Genomic DNA, 16747 nt, shown 5'->3' with positions numbered 1-16747 from the left:
CAAGAGAGGGCTGGGGAAACAAGGGGGCCCCTGACATTTCTCAGGAGAGAAGGGACAGTCCCACACCCCGTGCAGCCAGAGCAGCAGAGGGGCCAGGGGTCGGCCCTTTGCCAGCTCCAGCCTGTGCGCCCTCCCCCAGCAGCACTGGCTTCCAAAGCTTCCAAAGCTTGCGGATTCTTAGACTTGGTCCTGGGCAGTCCCTCCTGCCCCAACTGATGTCATTCAGCTTTTTCAGGTGCCCGCTTATCCAGGCAATCTCCCTCCTCCCCAACTCCTCCTGAGTCTGCTCTGGTGCTGCCCCTCAGAGCCCATCTGGAAAATCTCACACAGTCCAGAGGCGTTTGAGACTTGAGGGCCTCTTCTGGACAAACTGGCTTTGTCAGGGTCGGTACCTTTCTGTGGCCACTTGGGGTACATGGCTTGTCCTCAACAGCCACACAGATATATGCACGTGCACACAGACTCACCTGGAGCCCAGCCCGGGCCCCTATGAAACTGAGGATGTTTGTCTAAATTGTCAGGTCTTAAGCTAGAGCCATCATTTATATTTGTATGGCCCCTCCGCCAGCTCAGTGAGCTCAGATCCCAGTACTGGGCTGTTTCCACCTGTGTTTCGGTGCTTCTCTGATTCTGCACTCCCCTCTGTTACCCAGGTAGCCTGCAGGCATGGGAGGGCAATACAGGGGAACTTCTGCACCTCTGCATCCTCAAGGCAAAGGGTGTGCTTTGTCAGCTGAGGCTCAGTAAGTGCGTTTGCAAGAAGTAACAGGGCTCTCAGTGATGCCTGACTTGGTGGTTCTCATACGGAGCGCAGGTAGGAATCATGAATGAGGCCAGTTACCGTGTAGATTCCTAGGTCACACTCCCAGTTTTTCTAATAAGAAAGTCTAGGGCAGGGGAGGGGCCAGGGCACCTGCTTTTTAAATAAGTCTCTCAGGTACAGGGGTTCCATAGACCGTTCTCGAAGAAACACTGAAGGAATGAATGGAAGAATGAAGGCACCCTCATCGAAGCCCTGCTCCTTTCTCATCCACATCTCCTCCCCAAGCCTTCATTGACTCTCATGACACCATGACGGAGAATAGCTTAGAGCAGTGGTTTCTAAGCTGGGCCGGGCTTTGGAATCACCTGGAGAAACTGTTACAAACACAAAATTGCGATGCAGTAGGTCTGGGGCGGGGTGCAGGAATCTGAATGCATCCCCCATGATTCTAATGACCGTCGAAATTTGAGCATCCATGCCTTGGAGTACTCCCAGTAGTCTGTGCATTTGACAAGCGTTACTCTGCCCGTGGAATTTAGGACACCAGACAGCAGGGAAGGGGGGTTGGAAAGGAGGTGGGAAAATATTTAGGTGACACGAGGCCTTCCTTGCTCTTTTGAAGTGACACCAAACTCCTCCCCAGTGTCACCGCAAGTGATTGGGGGGTAGCCACCAAGAAAGACCGAATTGCAGCCTTGCATGTGTCCCTCCTGGTGGCCCCTGTAGACCATCGGCACAGATGGTTAAAGGCCCCGCCCCCTGTCTGGCCACGCCCTCTCTGCCCGGACCGTACCATGCCGTTTGTAGATCGGGGGTTTCCGGTAGATGTTACTTTCTCCAGCTGCCAGGCAGACAAGGAAGGGACCATGGGGAGGAGAGAGAGAGAGAGGAAGAAGGAGACAGCGGTTGGTCAGCTGATCTCAGAAAGAGAGGCAGTCAGCATCTTTCCCGAGGGTCCACCATCTTTCCCTGGTGGACATGCTCTTCCAAAACTCAACTTCCCACCTCAACCCGTGAGGTTCTAAGAAAGGTGAGAGGAGAGGAATGGATGGATTCTAACGGTGCTGAGGAAGGGACTCGGGCTTGAATGGTGGGCATGCAGGCACGAGGTGGTGTGTGCTCAGCAGGATCCCATGCAGGAAGGTGCCCCCTGCCTCCACCCAGCAGCCACGCCTCATTCCACATGGAAGTCCCCAGAATGCTGCAGCCGCCGGTTCAGCATGATCCGCCCCCCATTCCCTCAAAAATAGACAGGATGGGACCTTTCTGGGGCAGTTGAGAAAGGTATAGATGAAACAGCAGGATGAGTTCCTGGGGAAAAGCGAGTGGGGAGTAAAATCTGAGCTCAGAGTTGGGAGACCCGGTTCCAGGTCCGGCTCTGCTGAACTCAGGGTGAGACCCTGTCTAAACCATCTACAGTGTCACCTAGCCCCTGCCTTCCTCTTACCTCCTATCACACCCTCTCCTGCTCACCACTTCCAGCCACTGTGGACTGCTACCAGTTCTGTGTTTTAGGGCCTTTGCACTTGCTATGCCCTCTGCCCAGGATATTTTCCCTAGGATCTTCACATGGCTGGCTCCTTCTCATCTTTTGAACTCAATGTCGCCTCCTCCAAGAAGCCCTTCCTGACCACCCTACCTAGCCCAGCCTCCCCCACCCAGTCACTCCATCACAATGCCCTGTTTTATTATGTTTACTGCACATATCATTTACCTGAAATTACCCTTTTACTGGTTTGCGTACTCATTGATTAACTTTCTCCCCATGTATAAACACCATGAAGGCAGGATCTGGGCTAGTTTGAGCACGTATATACGCAACCTCAGGGCGGAGGACAGTGCCTGGCTGTACAGAGAGAACAACAGAAAGGCTCAGGGAAGTTCAGGACCCAGCCCGAGGCCACAGGCTTCTAAGTGGTGGAATTGGGATTCGGTCCCAAGAGTTGTGATGCAAAAGCGCGTGACTTTCAGCACGGTTACTGCCGCATGCCATCCGGGCCCTCAGACATCTGAGGCACTCCTCCGGCTGCTTCGGGGCGGGCGTGGTCAGGGCGGGTGTGTCAAGTGGCTGGACTAAGGCCCACGGCGTGTCGGGACCGCAGGGTGGGTTAGTGTGGGGGACTGGTTAGGGGGGGTCCCTCGCTGCCGGTGCCAGCGCCCGGCGACCCCACGGAGCATGCACCCATGCCCGGATTGTGGGCTGGCAGCCTACCTGGGATGTGAAAGTGCTTGGGAGCCTGGTAAGAGGTCGGAGTGGAGGACCTCACATCTAACTGGCTATGGTATGGAGAGCTCCGGCCACTCTCGGGCCCTGGAGCGCGCAGGCAGTGGTCCCCAGAGAGAACAGAGGCACAGAGAAAACAGGCATTACCGCGGTGGCGCTGAAGGCAGCAGTGACATGACGACAGCAGGGATGGTAGGCAGGGGCTGTGCTCTCATGCACTGTGTTTGCACCAACAGGCTCGACCCGCCTTTCTGGCCTCACCCCGGCGTCAGAGGTCGTAGGTGGTAAGCATCAACTCCACCGGGCTTCAGGGAGGTGTCTTTGGACCCCTTGGCTCCCCACCACCCTCTCAATTGCTTCTTTCCTCCACCCAAGCACCTGCTTCCCCCCTAACCTCCAGGCGGCTGTGGATGACCTGACCGGAGCGGGTAAGGCTGGGCCTGTTTCTGGTCCTCTGGCCCTCTGGCCCTCTGGCGGGGGCAGGCCAAAGGACACGGACAGAGGAGTCTTCTTCCAGCCCGGGCTGCTGGGCTGCCTGCCACCCTCCTCTCTTGGCAGCTTACCACCCATCTTCTTGCTGCTTCTCAGCTCCATGTGCCCCTTCTCTCCCCCGGCCAGGGGCATGTCAGTTAGGCCCGGCTGGTGACCTGGGTGGTCACAGGTCTCCAGAGGGCCCTGCTGTGATGGAGATCCGGGGGGAAGCCCTGGGCTGTCTCTGCAGCTGGCGACAGCCAGCCATTGCATGGTCTCCCTGGCTCTTCCTGTTCCTTTGGGGGCTTCCCCCTTCCTTACCGGAGCGGTAGTAGTGGTGAGGCGAGCGGGAAAAGGTGGGGGACATGCCCTGCCGGCTGTAGGTGGGGGAGTCGATGTATCCTGGGCTGGAGGCCCTTCTCTGTCGGAGGTCCAGGTTCTCGTAGATGTCCTGGGGGAGGAAGCAGGCCATGAGCCAGGCCGGCAATTAAGCAGGCCTGTGGCCCAAGGGTCTAGCGGGCAGGTGGGGGAGTGACGTGGAATCCAGGATTCTAGGGGGCTGAGGATCCAAATTCATGGTGCTGCCCTTTTGAATACCGAGGCCCCCTCCCTGGGTTACACACATAGCCTGAAGAAAACTGCAGACAATCTTGGGGGCCTTCACCCATCACTCAGTCCCTTGAATAGAACCCGTGGGTCAGGTGCCTGGAATCCTGGCCAAGGATCCCAGGAGCATCAGGGAGGCTCCCTTTGGGTAGAAAAGGCACATCCTCTACCATTTAGCTATAGCCACTTCCTCCAGGTGTGCTCCTAAGTCTCCCGTCCGTGCCCTGGTCGGGGAGCACCCTGGGGAGCTGGGGTGGGGGAGCGAAACCAGGGGTCTGCTACGGCCAGCATGAAGGGACACAATTACAGAAAAGGTCTCCCCGAACCAGCTCAATTACCTGGGAGTAGAGAGATAATGTTCCCAGCGACTTAGAAGTGAAGAGTTTGAAGGCCATCGTGGAAGAGGCAGAGGAGAGAGAGGAGGGAGAGAGGGAGAGGGGTTAGGTAGCTGAGCGGAGAGCGGGCCTATAGCTGCTCCGGGGGCCTCCCTCCCCAGACAGCAGCCGTGCTGAGCGGGCTGGAACCCTAGCAGTGCCAACACACGGTAGGGAACACTGAGATCATGCCCTTCGTTTACCAGTGGGAAACCAAGGCCCAGAGAGGGAGCGGGGTGGCTTGGGGCCTCTCAGGTACAATGTGGTAGGGTCTTCACTTGGACCCAGGCTTCTGCACCACAAGCTCAGAGCCATTTTATGATCCTGCCCTGTCTCTCTACCAGTTCGTGACCCCTCTGTGGTTCATGAGGACAGTGTGCAGGCCCAGAGACCCGAATGAGGGCCAACCAAGGGCCGGACTGCTGCCATCAATGTGGGAGTTGGGCCGGTGGGTGGTGCGGCAGGCTGGAGATGGAATGTTCCGTCTGCAAAGGGCAGTGGTGGCTCAGCCCCTGGGACACCTGCCCAACAATAACACCGCTCCTTACATTTCCAAGACAAGTCAGAAATGCTGGTTCTTATGTGAAATCTCTGCATGTTTAAATGTTGGCAACTAATTTACATTTTTAAAAGATACTTAGTGAAACAAAACAAATCTGGGAGTTGGCTTTAGCCTGTGGGCCCAGTGTGCTATTTCTGGCTTCAGGAGCATCACTCTCCACCTGGTCCCCCTGCCCTGGTCCATTTCAGGGGCCAGAGCCCCGGGACTCTCAGCATTGGGCTCTCCAACCAAATGAACCCTAATTCCTTTAGAGAGGAAAGGGACAGTGGTGGGGTGGGGACAAGAGCCTGGGACCCTGCTCCCCAGGCCAGGGCTCCTTCTTTCAATAATCTTCGCTCAGGGGCCCTGAATGGGGTTGGGACTCGCCTGAGATATAGCCGGCCAGGACCTTCAGGGTAACGGCCACCTGCCTTCTCCAGAGAAGGCTTTCTCTTGTCCAGCAACCATTTAATTCTTTCAAAAGCCATCTGATGCTGAGTTCTTAAAAAGCATCTCTTGCTTTGAACATAGGGGCTTAAGGTCAGGTGCAAAACCCAGAGAACCTACCCACCAGGGATTGTAAACCTAAATGGCCACTGAGCCTGTCAGGCATGAAAGCCATGGGCTGTGTATAAAATTACTCCACTAGAAGAAAAACAGTAATTCAAGTGATAAGTGGTCACAGGTTCTTGGCTTCAATGCTGGGGTTCTCAGGGGGTGGTGGAAACGGGGGAGAACTGGAGAACCCATGCCCTGCCTATAGGAGGCGCTGCTCCCCCCTCCAGATAGTGGAAATACACCTGCTCTGATTTTTCAAGAAAAGCCAGATTTTTGGGTGAAATCACTTGATTTTTAAATGTTGACTATAAATTCCAGTTTAAAAGAGTGCAGGGGCTGACACTGTGGAGGCCAAAGTGTCTGTGATGGGAGTGGCTGGGGACCGTGTGGGCCTTCTCTCCTCCAACAGCCCCGGAGAGAGGGGCAAGACGCCGTACCTCTCCATAGCCACATCTCTCCAGCATCTCGTCGGACGTGTATCTGGAATGAGGCTCGTAGGAAATGAGGTCGGGGCGTTGTACCTCGTAGATGGACTTAACCTTGGGGAGAGCTGCCAGGTCTTTGTAATTAAGGATCTCATTATCCACTTTAGCCTGGGGAAGAGGAAAGGTACAGGAAAGAGGCAGAGAGATAAGAGGGAAAAGAGAGAGGAAACAAAAACCAGGCACAGAGGGAATGAGCTTCTCCAGTTTCCACTAAAAACAGAATATTAGGATGGAAGATGCACAGAATGTTAGAATCAGGCAGGTCTTAGAGGCCATCCTTTCCAACAGGGCTCACACTGGTTGAGCGCATTTTATGTGTGAGGCCGTGCACTTTGCAGGTATTGTCTCCTCCAAGTGTCCTGATGTCTCTGTGGAGTCAGTGTCAATGTTATTACTGTTTTCCAGATGGGGCTCAGATGGTTCTGCACTTTGCGCCACTTAGCCGGGAGGTTTGAATCCTGTCTGAACTACCCAGCCTGGGTGGGGACTGCCTTCCAACCCCACGCAGGGAGGACATCTTCACCCACAGCTCCTTGAAGGTGATGGAGGTGGTAAAGACAGAATTAATCACAGAGAGTGAAACCCGAGCTAACATTTGGTGAGTACTTAGGATGAGGCAGACTCTGTCTGAAGTCCCTGGTAGGGATAGATACAACTCACGGTGCTACTTAGTGGGGCGCTAATACCATCTTCGTTTCTGAATAAGGAAACAGGCACGGAGAAGTCAATGAACTTGGCCAGGGTCACACAACTAATAAGCAGCACAATCAGAATTCAAGCCCAGCCAGTCTAGCCTGAGGACTTGCCTTCCCAGCGGCCCCTGCTGGCTTTGTAGTGTGGGGAGCTCACTGTCTTACAGCCGGCAGAGGGCTGACCTCAGAAAGCAGGCCCTACATTGAACTGAGACAAGCCTCTACCTACTACCTGAGCTTGGCTGAGTCCAGCCCTCTAGAACAGCATGGATTAAGAGACAGCTTCCCCTTGCATGGGACAGACCACTTCTCATGGCTCCCGAGGCCCTGTCCTTTCCATGTCTGCACCCTCCAGCTGCTCCCTCTGTGCCTGGCTTCTGCTGTGGTCAACCAGGATCTGTCCCCCCGTAACTACTGTGACTTGCAAGGTCCTGATGTGAGATAAATTGAGAGGCCACTAGACAGAGACTCCAGGGAAACTGTATTATCCAAATAACATTCTTCCAGTGCCTGGGGGCCCAGGTGAGTCTCAAGGCCAAAACTACTGTAGAGAAAGCAACTTTCATAAAGACCTTACAAGCATTGCTATTCGAAACATATTCCAAGGCCCTTCCACCACTCTGTCCCCGTCCCAGCCCACTCTTGTTTGGACACTGTGCTGTTCATTCTCCATTGCCTCCAGATCCACCAAGCATTCCTCCTTGCCCTGATTGGGGCTCCGAGGCCCCATGGGCTGCATCAGAAGCTCCCTGGCTTTCAGCTGGGTGGGGCCAGTAGGGGGCACCTGCAGACTGGGGGGTGGTGGAGAGAGAGGCTGCGCACCTGTCCCCTGGCACTGCCCCGGCATCAGCGGCTGTGGTGGGCATGGCGCCCACCTGGGGCTGCCTTTCACAGCTCCAGCTTTTGCCGGACCTTCTCTTCAGGTCGAGGGTGGTGACAGTCCTGCTGTTGTAGACCCTGGATGCCGCACGATGTCTTGTGGGTCCCCTAACCCAGCCTAGGCCTCTGTAAATGGTCCTCAGCAAACCTCTCAGAAGTGTGCCATCTCATTTCTGCCAGAGCCTGCCCGGGTCAGGCACCACGTTTGTGCCAACTTGGGCGTGTGTGGGCCAAGGGAACCTCATTAGGAAGGTCCCCTGGCTGAAGTAACTGCTGCCTTTTGTCGCGGGATGTTAGGTCTCGACCTTGAGAGCTCTTGGCATCTTGCAAACTTGTCTCGACCCATCAATATTCCTCTCAGTGCTTTAGTCCAAACCTCAAAAATACTATATTTATATTTCTTCTTACAGCTACTATGTTTATAGGGTTATAAATGAGCTTTAGATTTAGAGGCACAGTGACTGAACAGAGGCTTCCCAACATAATTAGCCAGGAAGGAAGGAAGAAAACACATGGAGCTGGTCGAAATCAAACCTCCTGAAGATGATTCTAGCAGTCAGTGGGGGGTGGGGCAAAGTTTGAAAGAAACTGCCCCCCCTCCAGGTTCATTGATAATTCTATTTTTAATACCAAACCTCAGTATTTATGAAAATCAAACCCAATACTCTACCTCTCTGCCTGTTACTGCATGTCCCGAAAGTGGTCAGATGGTTTCTTCCCTGAGTTTGGAAGCCATGTTTGGAATGGTCTGATTTAAAACACGGCCCACGTAACATGTGCGGTCATTTCCCCAGAGCAGCTGAAGGTGAGGTGGTATAACAGGCAAGACAGGAGAGTACAAGAAGGGAGACACATGCCTATGGCAGCATACACGGGTAGCTGAGCTTAGTGTACGAGCCCCCAGTTGGATGGTACAATGGCAGGTGTCCCCAGCTGCTCTTGTTCATCTCTATGGAGCTGACCCTCAGAGGGGCAATCTTTCTCCAGGACTCCAGGGTGGACATCATTCATCATTAGGGCTAACTTGTTTCACAAAGGTAGCAGGGAGGACCAGCCAGGGATTAAAGGCATCAGAGTCCTGCCATATATATATCCCAAGTTTGCACATCCTGGTAACTCTCCTGCAGACATGCTCACTTTGTTAATAACCTGCTCCCGGTGTAGGCCCTGAAATTTAGCTCATTAATCCTGCTGTGCCTGGCCCCATTCATAGCACTGAGGGGATAATCGTCTGTTTTTTTTCGGGACAGGAATCTTCAATGAGGATGGCCTGTGATCAAAGTGCTTGTCTTCTGTGGGAGCCGCAAGGCAGTATTGACCATATGGAAGTTGCTGTCAACGATAACTCTTATGTCTGATTTTCATTTGAACAGAGGAAGAAAGGAAAGGAAACAGCCCCATTAGTGGGCATTATCCAGGGATCAAGGAGGAAACTGGATGTAGATTTGGGGTAAAATTATAATGGAGCAATGGTGGTCAGGGCCCACCCAGGGCTGACTAGTTTGGGGACCGTATCTAGAACTTCTTATCAGGAGCAGTCTTCCTGCTCTAGACCATTCCCCTCCCTCCACCCCTCCACCCAATTTTGGTCTTCTTGGCCCCTCCAGCTTGGGGAAGGCTGGAAGAGTCCACAGTCAGATGGCTCATCTCCTTTGCTCATCTCTGTCCTCCCTGGCTCTGCCTCCCTCACCTGCTTTAACTTACTTCTGTTTCTCTCTCAGGTCTGAGCTTAAATGTTTCCTCCTCAGGATTCTTCTTACAGTTGGCCCTAGACTATCTGTCCCTCTGTCCATCTGCAGCCTCATTAGAGTGCCCTGCACGTTTTCTTCCTAGCACTTACCAGAACTGGGACTGCTTATCCATGGGTTATGTAGATAACACATATTCAATGTCATGAGGTGGTTCACCACCATTTTCCAGCACAGAAGCCAGCACTTAGCCCAGAGGAGACACTTGGCACACATTTGTTGAATGAATGAATGAATGAATGAATGAAATATCCAAAGGACCTCTGAGGTCATCTGACTCAACTCTTGTCCTTTCTGCCATGTCTCTGCAAATGATGAGTGTCTTTGTTTGAATGCCTCTGAGGATGGGAGCTCAGATACATGCCTGTGGTCTTCTCTGTCTCTGAACTCCTTATGTCACTAGACAGCTCTTCTTTACATTTGCAACTCCTTTATGCCGTGTTTCCATATTCATATGGCTTCTTCTTCCATTCAGCCTTCTTATCACACACCCCTATCTCTACATTGACCTCCCACCCAGTTTCCACTCTGAATACCACTCTGACCCCAGAGTTTTGTCCCACTATTAGCTCAGTTAAGCAGTGGGGAAGGAGGCACATTGCGATGGTTTTAGAGCTCACCAGGGGCTCTTCTGTCTTTGACTTTTCTGTGCTCCTGCTAAACTTGACATTATCCCCGTAACTCTGTGTTTACTAGGCTCTGTGCTCCATGCGGGCAGGGTCCACATCCTCCCTGTGCCCCACTGTGTCCCCAGGACCTAGCACAGAGTCTCTAGCACATGACAGACACACACGAGATATTAGTTGGATGAAAACCTGACAGCTGTCTTTGGCTGTCCTTAGAAACTCTTTAGGTAGCAGACCTACGGATAAGAAAGGCCTCTGGCTGGCTAAAAATTGATACATACGCAGATGACTCGGTTGGGTGACCCAATGCTGGATCCAGGGGGTGAGATGGAAGTTTCGGACGTCCGCCTATGCTGTGGGAGAGACCAGACAGAAGGAATGAGAAGCTGTACCTCCAGCCGGTGGGGAGGGGAGGAGGGGCGGGGAGGAAGAAGGCAGCTCTGTAGGGAACAGCGACAACACGGTTAAATACACTTGCTGGCTTTCTGTACTTTCTCTTTATTTTCTGCCTTTGTAATCAATGTCTGAGTGTGAATGAAATTGGAAATGCACAGGACTTCAGGCTGTTGGACAGAATTTGGATTTGTGGGTTTTTTTTTTTTACATATTTGTAATTGACCTTTTAGATAGGCATTTATTCATAAAACTTTTCATTTGGGGTTATCCTGCCAATAATGTATTTACTTTAACGGGAATAAAATTGGTTAGTACTCGTTCCTTAGCAGTTTGTTTATATAAAATGTACAAGCAGGTTAAACTTCCTGTAATTGCATAAAGTACTGATTCTTTACAGTGTATCCCTTGCAAATTGACATCAGCCTAAGCGATAAACTTAAAAAATCTTTCCCTGAACAATGGCAACAATGTGTTAATGGCTCCCTCGGCAGAAGAAGGGACTATGTCGACCTTCCTGCCAGCTGCGAGAGTGACAGAGTGACGGCATGCTGTAGTCAAAAAGCAAACAGCCTGGGAACTGAGGGCCCCTAGTGAACTATGTGATTTTAGAGATCCCGGATTCCCGATCTGTAAAACGAAGGGGCTGGTCTGAAGGACTGCAAAATTGCTGGCGGATCTCTCAGGCCACAATTTAGAATTAAAGCATTCTACCTGGGGCTCTATAGCAGTGTCCCCTAAACTGTGCATTGTGAACTGGTGCTGATTCTGGCAAGATGAATTTAGGGGGAGCATCTGATGACACTGAGTTGCAAAATGGGAGAGTAAAACGTAAAATTGATTTCATTTCTCTTGGTTAAATCAAGGAGGAAGTCTTAACTTAGTGCTGATGTATTTCAGCAACTTTCTCAACAGCTGTTCATTTCCTTTTTTTTTTTTTTTTTAATAAAGAGAGTAGAGGCAACACCATCTAGCTGGAATTTCTTTTTTTTTTTTTTTTTTTAAAGATTTTATTTATTTATTTATTTGAGAGAGAGAGAATGAGAGACAGAGAGCATGAGAGGGAGGAGGGTCAGAGGGAGAAGCAGACTCCCTGCTGAGCAGGGAGCCCGATGCGGGACTCGATCCTGGGACTCCAGGATCATGACCTGAGCCGAAGGCAGTCGCCCAACCAACTGAGCCACCCAGGCGCCCCTAGCTGGAATTTCTAAGATTTATTTTTAAGAAACATTTCCTTTTCATTGAATGTATTTTATGGTTACCTTCTATTTATAGCAAGTAATACTGGCTTTCTACTTGGCGATATAAAGTTTTATTTTAAAATAAGTTCCATTAAGTGAAGAGTAGTGGGTTGATTTAAAGAAGAATATTAAGTATGTAACGATACAGGGGGTGCACAGAGGTGGCAAAAGCATCGGGGTTGTAGAAGGATAACTGAATTTGAGAAATGCCACCAAAAAGGTAGAAATTGAGGAAAGAAAGGTCAATTAGGTCTTTTTACATCTTAAATGGAGAGGACTTGGAAGAAACAGGGGGAAAAAAGCCCTCAAGGCTCAAACAAAATTATACATCAATAGACCAGTTCTTCTGCAAAATGTAGAGGCACTTGGGACGTCATCAAGTGCCTGTCCCCAGCATGTACCCAGCTTTCTCCTCCACAGCGTCAAGGACTCAGGAGCTGGGCTCCTCCCTGCCGTCCTTGGATCAAGAACCCGGATTCACAGGACTTCTTGGTACTAGTCAGAGCGCAGTAATTCAGCAGGACCGCAGGTGGCCCAGCGTGTGCCTGGGGACACTGGCCGCGCTCTTGCCAGCTGTATTACTGTAGGCAAATCACCACCCTCTTTAGACTTTGAATTTCTCACCAGCAAAGAGAAGATACAATTCCTTGCCCTCTCTGATCCACAGGCTTAAAGAAAGCAAATCAGACAGTGGCTGTGAAGATGCTTTACATACTATCAATTCCTGTATCCACGCTATTATTCCTAATAAATGACGTGAGGCTGGGGAAAACTCCCAGTGTGTCAGCTTCAATGAGGCCTCTTGGTGAGCAACGCTAAGGCGAGAGCCTGGCCCCAGAAATGCTAAAAACTCACAGTTTTACAGTTTTTCAAAGTGCTCTCCCATCCGGTGTCTTTATCCTCTTAAATGCCCCACGAGGCAGGTGTTACCATTAAGGAAATCTAAGGATATGGGCACACATCTGGGAGTGTGCATACCAAGGAAAGACTCCCTACTAAAGCACAGTGCCCCCAACCAAGTGGCAAAAAGTGTGGTCTGGTATCACTACCAGCTTGCTTACCTTTAACTTCTTCTCTGCCCGGGCTGCCTGTTTGCAGATGGGGTGCCAAACCTCAGAACCTACGGGCCAGCAAAATAACAAAGGCTCAGACCTTTCACATCTAGTAGCTCTCTCGCCACCCCTCACCTCCGTTTACTCCCTCGGCAGCATATCTGCCCTACACAGCAGCCAGGAGGACCCCCCTCCGGTGACCCAGGCTCTATGCTGCTCCATCGATCGACCACTCCCGCTCCTTCTGCCGGTGCAAATCCTGCCCATTCCTCAAGGAGGTCCAGATCTCACACGGCATCTTCTTGCAAACTTTCTTACCTGCCAACAGGGAGTGACTTCTCTTTTCTCTGCGGTCCATAGTTCTTTGTATCTTTCTTAACACATACGACCTCAAATCACAGTGGCTTGTGGATTCATGACCCTAACTAAATTAGAAGCTCCTCCGGGCAGGGGCTGAGCTTTATTCATTGCTGGCTCTCCTGTAAGCATCCAGCATGGGATCTTGCTCTCAGCAGAGGCCCCATCCATGTTTGCGGGCTGAACAGATGAGTGGATGATTGGCAGTGAGTGACACGTAGCAGGTGGTCAATAAATACTTGTTGAATGAGTGAATGGCAGTAGAGGTGAAATAAAGCGACAGACCATGGTGACCTCCAGCCTTCCTTTCCCTTCAAAGACTTCTGACAGTGTACAAGAGCTGTCATACTGAAGGGGGGAGGTGTCATGATGTATAGTCTGCTTGAGGGCACTGTCTTGAACTGCTAATTCCTAAGAGGCTCCAGATTCTTCAAATTTAGTATATTGCAAATGCCTGCATTTTACTGTGTGTGTGTGTGTGTGTTGGGGGGGGGTTGTCCAGTTGGCCAGCCCCAAACTTGAGAGGCCAATTTGGAAAGGCATGAGCAACAGGTGGCTGGTCACATGTTGAGAAGAAGCCCCAAATATTACACATTCCCCAAAGAAGAAACAGGTGTCCTGGATTAGAAGGAAAAGTAGGAACATATTATCCCTCTGGTGCCATTGCTCTGATTACCAGCCCGAAAAGGAAAGGAGCCAGCAAATGGCTGGATTCCTGAGCACCCAGATGGTATTTGTTTGTCTGACTTTGTTTTTAGGATATACTTTCCATTATGGTTTGTTGCCTGGAACCCCCGGGACTGGAATGCTGGCCAAGTGATGGGGGTGGTGGTGTAAAGTTGAAAAATCAGCCCCCGAAACGTGATGCAGAGAGGATAGGCCCGAGGTAAGGAGCATGGGATCTTGTTTCTGGAGCCTGGATTCTTGCCTCTGCTTGGCCCCTAACACATTCTCTCTTGCATCCCGGTTTCTTCATTGGAATAACAATGAGGTGGGATTGGGACAGTCTTGGAGGTTGTTTTCACCTCCAAATTTTTAATTCTAGTCCCAGTTTGTCATTTATGAGAAAGATAGGGATCTTTCAGTTTCGTTGGCTGATTTTCTTGTGAGCTCCTAGTAATTCAACATGAGTTTAATGCTTGCTAAGGTAAAGTGCAATGGTTTTCGGAGCCCAGTAGAGGGACTCCAGGACTGCGGCTCCGGCGAGCCTGGCTGTCACAGGGTGTGTCTGCTCCCAAGCGGTGGGTGGGGATCCTTGCTTCGGGGAGTTTTAGAGAGAGCATTTCCGGGTCCTGGGATGCTGCCGAATCCACCAGGAGCTGTTTATCCCCGTGGCTCTGGCAGGAAGCCTATGTCACAGGTCACCGTCGGCAACGGATGAGGGGGATACAGATGTCTAAGAAGGTCGTGAGATGAAGAGAAAGAGGCATATGAAGGGAAAGGGTCAGGCAGAAGTCCTCATGGGGGGAAATGATGTGTAAAGAGAGGAGGTCAGACTCGATGGTCTCTCCACGCTGCTCACATAATCTGTTCTGAAATAAAGCTGAGCCGCAAACGGCTTCAGCACTCAGCTCACAGGAAAGCAGGTTTATAGAAGAAGTGAGGGGGGAGAATCAAAAGGGAGAAAGAAAATACAATTAGAGATGAAAAGAAATCAGAAGTTTGGGAGTTGGCAGGATAGCATCTAAACTAAAGAGGGAAGGAATCTGTTGGTTGTGAGCAACAGACTTAGGTAAATTAAGGTAAGAAAAGGTGATCTGTTCATGAAGACCCCTAGGAAATGGTGGTTGGCTGGGCTTTTGCACTAGCCACTAGCTCAACGACATGCCACAGAGACAGCATCCAGAATGAAGGAGGTCGTTACTCTCTTCCATGCACTTTCTCCCCAGAGCTTAAGATAGCACCTGGCTCAAGTGTGTTTCCTAAAGACATAAATGAATGACTGGTTGGATCCCACCTCTGTATTTTCTTTTTTTCTAAAAAAGGATTTTATTTATTTACAAGAGAGACAGAGAAAGAAAGAGAGAATCTCAGGCAGACTCTGCGCTAGCGTGGAGCCTGACTTGGGGCTCAATCTCATGACCCTGAAATCATGACCCCAGCTGAAACCGAGTCAGACGCTTAACAGACTGAGCCACCCAGGTGTCCCACCTCTGTATTTTAAAATGAGACATAGGATGAAAGGCACCCAGAGGATGATGGTAACCAGGATGGAGAGGGGACCTAAAATTAGGCCATAAGGCTGGGTCTTCACCATGGAGAAGAGAAGATTTAGCAGAATAGTGAAAAAGGGTTTTGAGTATTTTAATGCCTCTCTGTGGGAAGAGCAATGAACTTGTTCTGCATGTCTTGTAACATAGAACAAGGACCAAGGGCAGAAGTTTCAGGGAAAGAAAATTCAATGTCTGAGGAGTGAATGGGTCCATTCTGAGAGTGAGCTCCCTGTCCCTGGAAGTATGTAAGTATGCATTGGGTGGATACATGCTCAGCAAGGATATTATAGAGGAGACATATAATGAGGTATTTACACTAATGGATGTTTACGTTCCCTCCCAACCCTTGGAGATTCTGTGTTTTCATCTTCACAGATTTCTCTGTATAGAAAAAAATGAATTATTTGCCCCTATCCAATGAATTAGCCTGGAGTGTAAGTTCTATAAGGAGCGGGATTCACCTCTGTCTTATCTGCAGATACAGCCGCAGGGACTGCAGATTCTCAATAAATACTCACGGAGTGAATGAATAAAACCAAAGAAACGTGTTGTTCTGTTTTAGGCCAGTTGAGTTCTCCAAGCTGGGCTCAGCAATTTGGACAAGCAGTACAATCTAGACTCTGATTTGACAGCTACAATTTCAGAGTGAGTTTCTACCAGAATATTCACTAGACTGGGGTCTGTCCAAGTGTGAGCTGTGGCCCAGTTGTCCAGAAGCCTGGTAAAACGCAGATTCCTGGGCTCCCATGGAGCCCCTGAAGTCACCTCCTGGGGGCGGGGCCTGAGAATCTGTGATACTAACAAGCTCCTGGGTGACTTAGGACTCCAAAGTGGAGAACCACGGGGCTGAATACTAGTTAACACTTCAACTTCGTTCCTTTGGAATGTGATGGGATAAAGAAACCAATTGTATAAGACAGAAGAACATTTTAATTTCTTGTAGGAAGTCAACCCTTTTGTCTGGTTAGACTCCTGGTTCCATGAGTCATACCCTCGTCCTCTGAGACTGTCCCAGACGGTTCCAGGTCCTGTGGTTAAAACCTCCTGTTAAAGTTATGGAGTGAAGGGATTAGCTATTTACATGCGAGCTGACTCAGAGGCCGAGATCTCGGAATCTCCAAAGCTGTCCCTCAGCCGGTGGTAAGGCTCTTCTTAATTCCTAGCAGAGGTAGCATCAGCCTTTTCTCTCTGACTGGTCACAGCACACCCCACATTTTGGGTCATTTTTTGGGGTTCTTTAATGTTTGGGGACCCAGCCATCTCTCTGCTGGACCTTGAAGTTCAATTTGCCAACCTTTTTTTTTTTTTTGCATTAGTGGAGATTTCCATGCCGAAGCCAGAGCTGGCGCCACTCTTCCAGACCACCCAGCCAGGACTGCAAACACAGCAGTGACTGAAACCGGCCCACCCAGAGGTTCTATTTGCCCAGCACAGCGTTTTTCAGTATCTGAATGCTTTTAGACCCTGCAGATGACCAGTGACCCTCCCTGCTGTCTGCCTCCCGGCCCCTCTCGTCCATTTCAG

General features: G+C 50.6%; 1 protein-coding gene across 6 annotated transcripts in view; it reads right to left on the bottom strand.

Moving 5' to 3' along the window:
* The window catches only part of ABLIM3 (actin binding LIM protein family member 3), a 109150-nt gene that overhangs the window by 14990 nt on the left and 77413 nt on the right, over window positions 1-16747 (bottom strand). For 2 of the 6 annotated variants that reach the window (XM_032395217.1, XM_032395223.1), the window contains 7 exons: window positions 12663-12721; window positions 10249-10320; window positions 5975-6130; window positions 4403-4432; window positions 3780-3909; window positions 2976-3074; window positions 1557-1604 (listed from right to left, as the gene is read on the bottom strand). In XM_032395217.1, coding sequence (XP_032251108.1) covers window positions 1557-1604; window positions 2976-3074; window positions 3780-3909; window positions 4403-4432; window positions 5975-6130; window positions 10249-10320; window positions 12663-12721 — 594 coding nt within the window. The remainder of the gene's footprint in view (window positions 1-1556; window positions 1605-2975; window positions 3075-3779; window positions 3910-4402; window positions 4433-5974; window positions 6131-10248; window positions 10321-12662; window positions 12722-16747) is intronic. The other 4 variants (XM_032395220.1, XM_032395219.1, XM_032395221.1 and 1 more) reach the window with 4 other exon arrangements.

The sequence above is a fragment of the Phoca vitulina genome, unplaced genomic scaffold (genome assembly GCF_004348235.1).
Source record: "Phoca vitulina isolate PV1807 unplaced genomic scaffold, GSC_HSeal_1.0 scaffold83, whole genome shotgun sequence".
Taxonomy (NCBI): Eukaryota; Metazoa; Chordata; class Mammalia; order Carnivora; family Phocidae; genus Phoca; species Phoca vitulina.
Note: the sequence above shows the minus strand (reverse complement) of the source record. Positions and strands in the feature narration are given on the sequence as shown.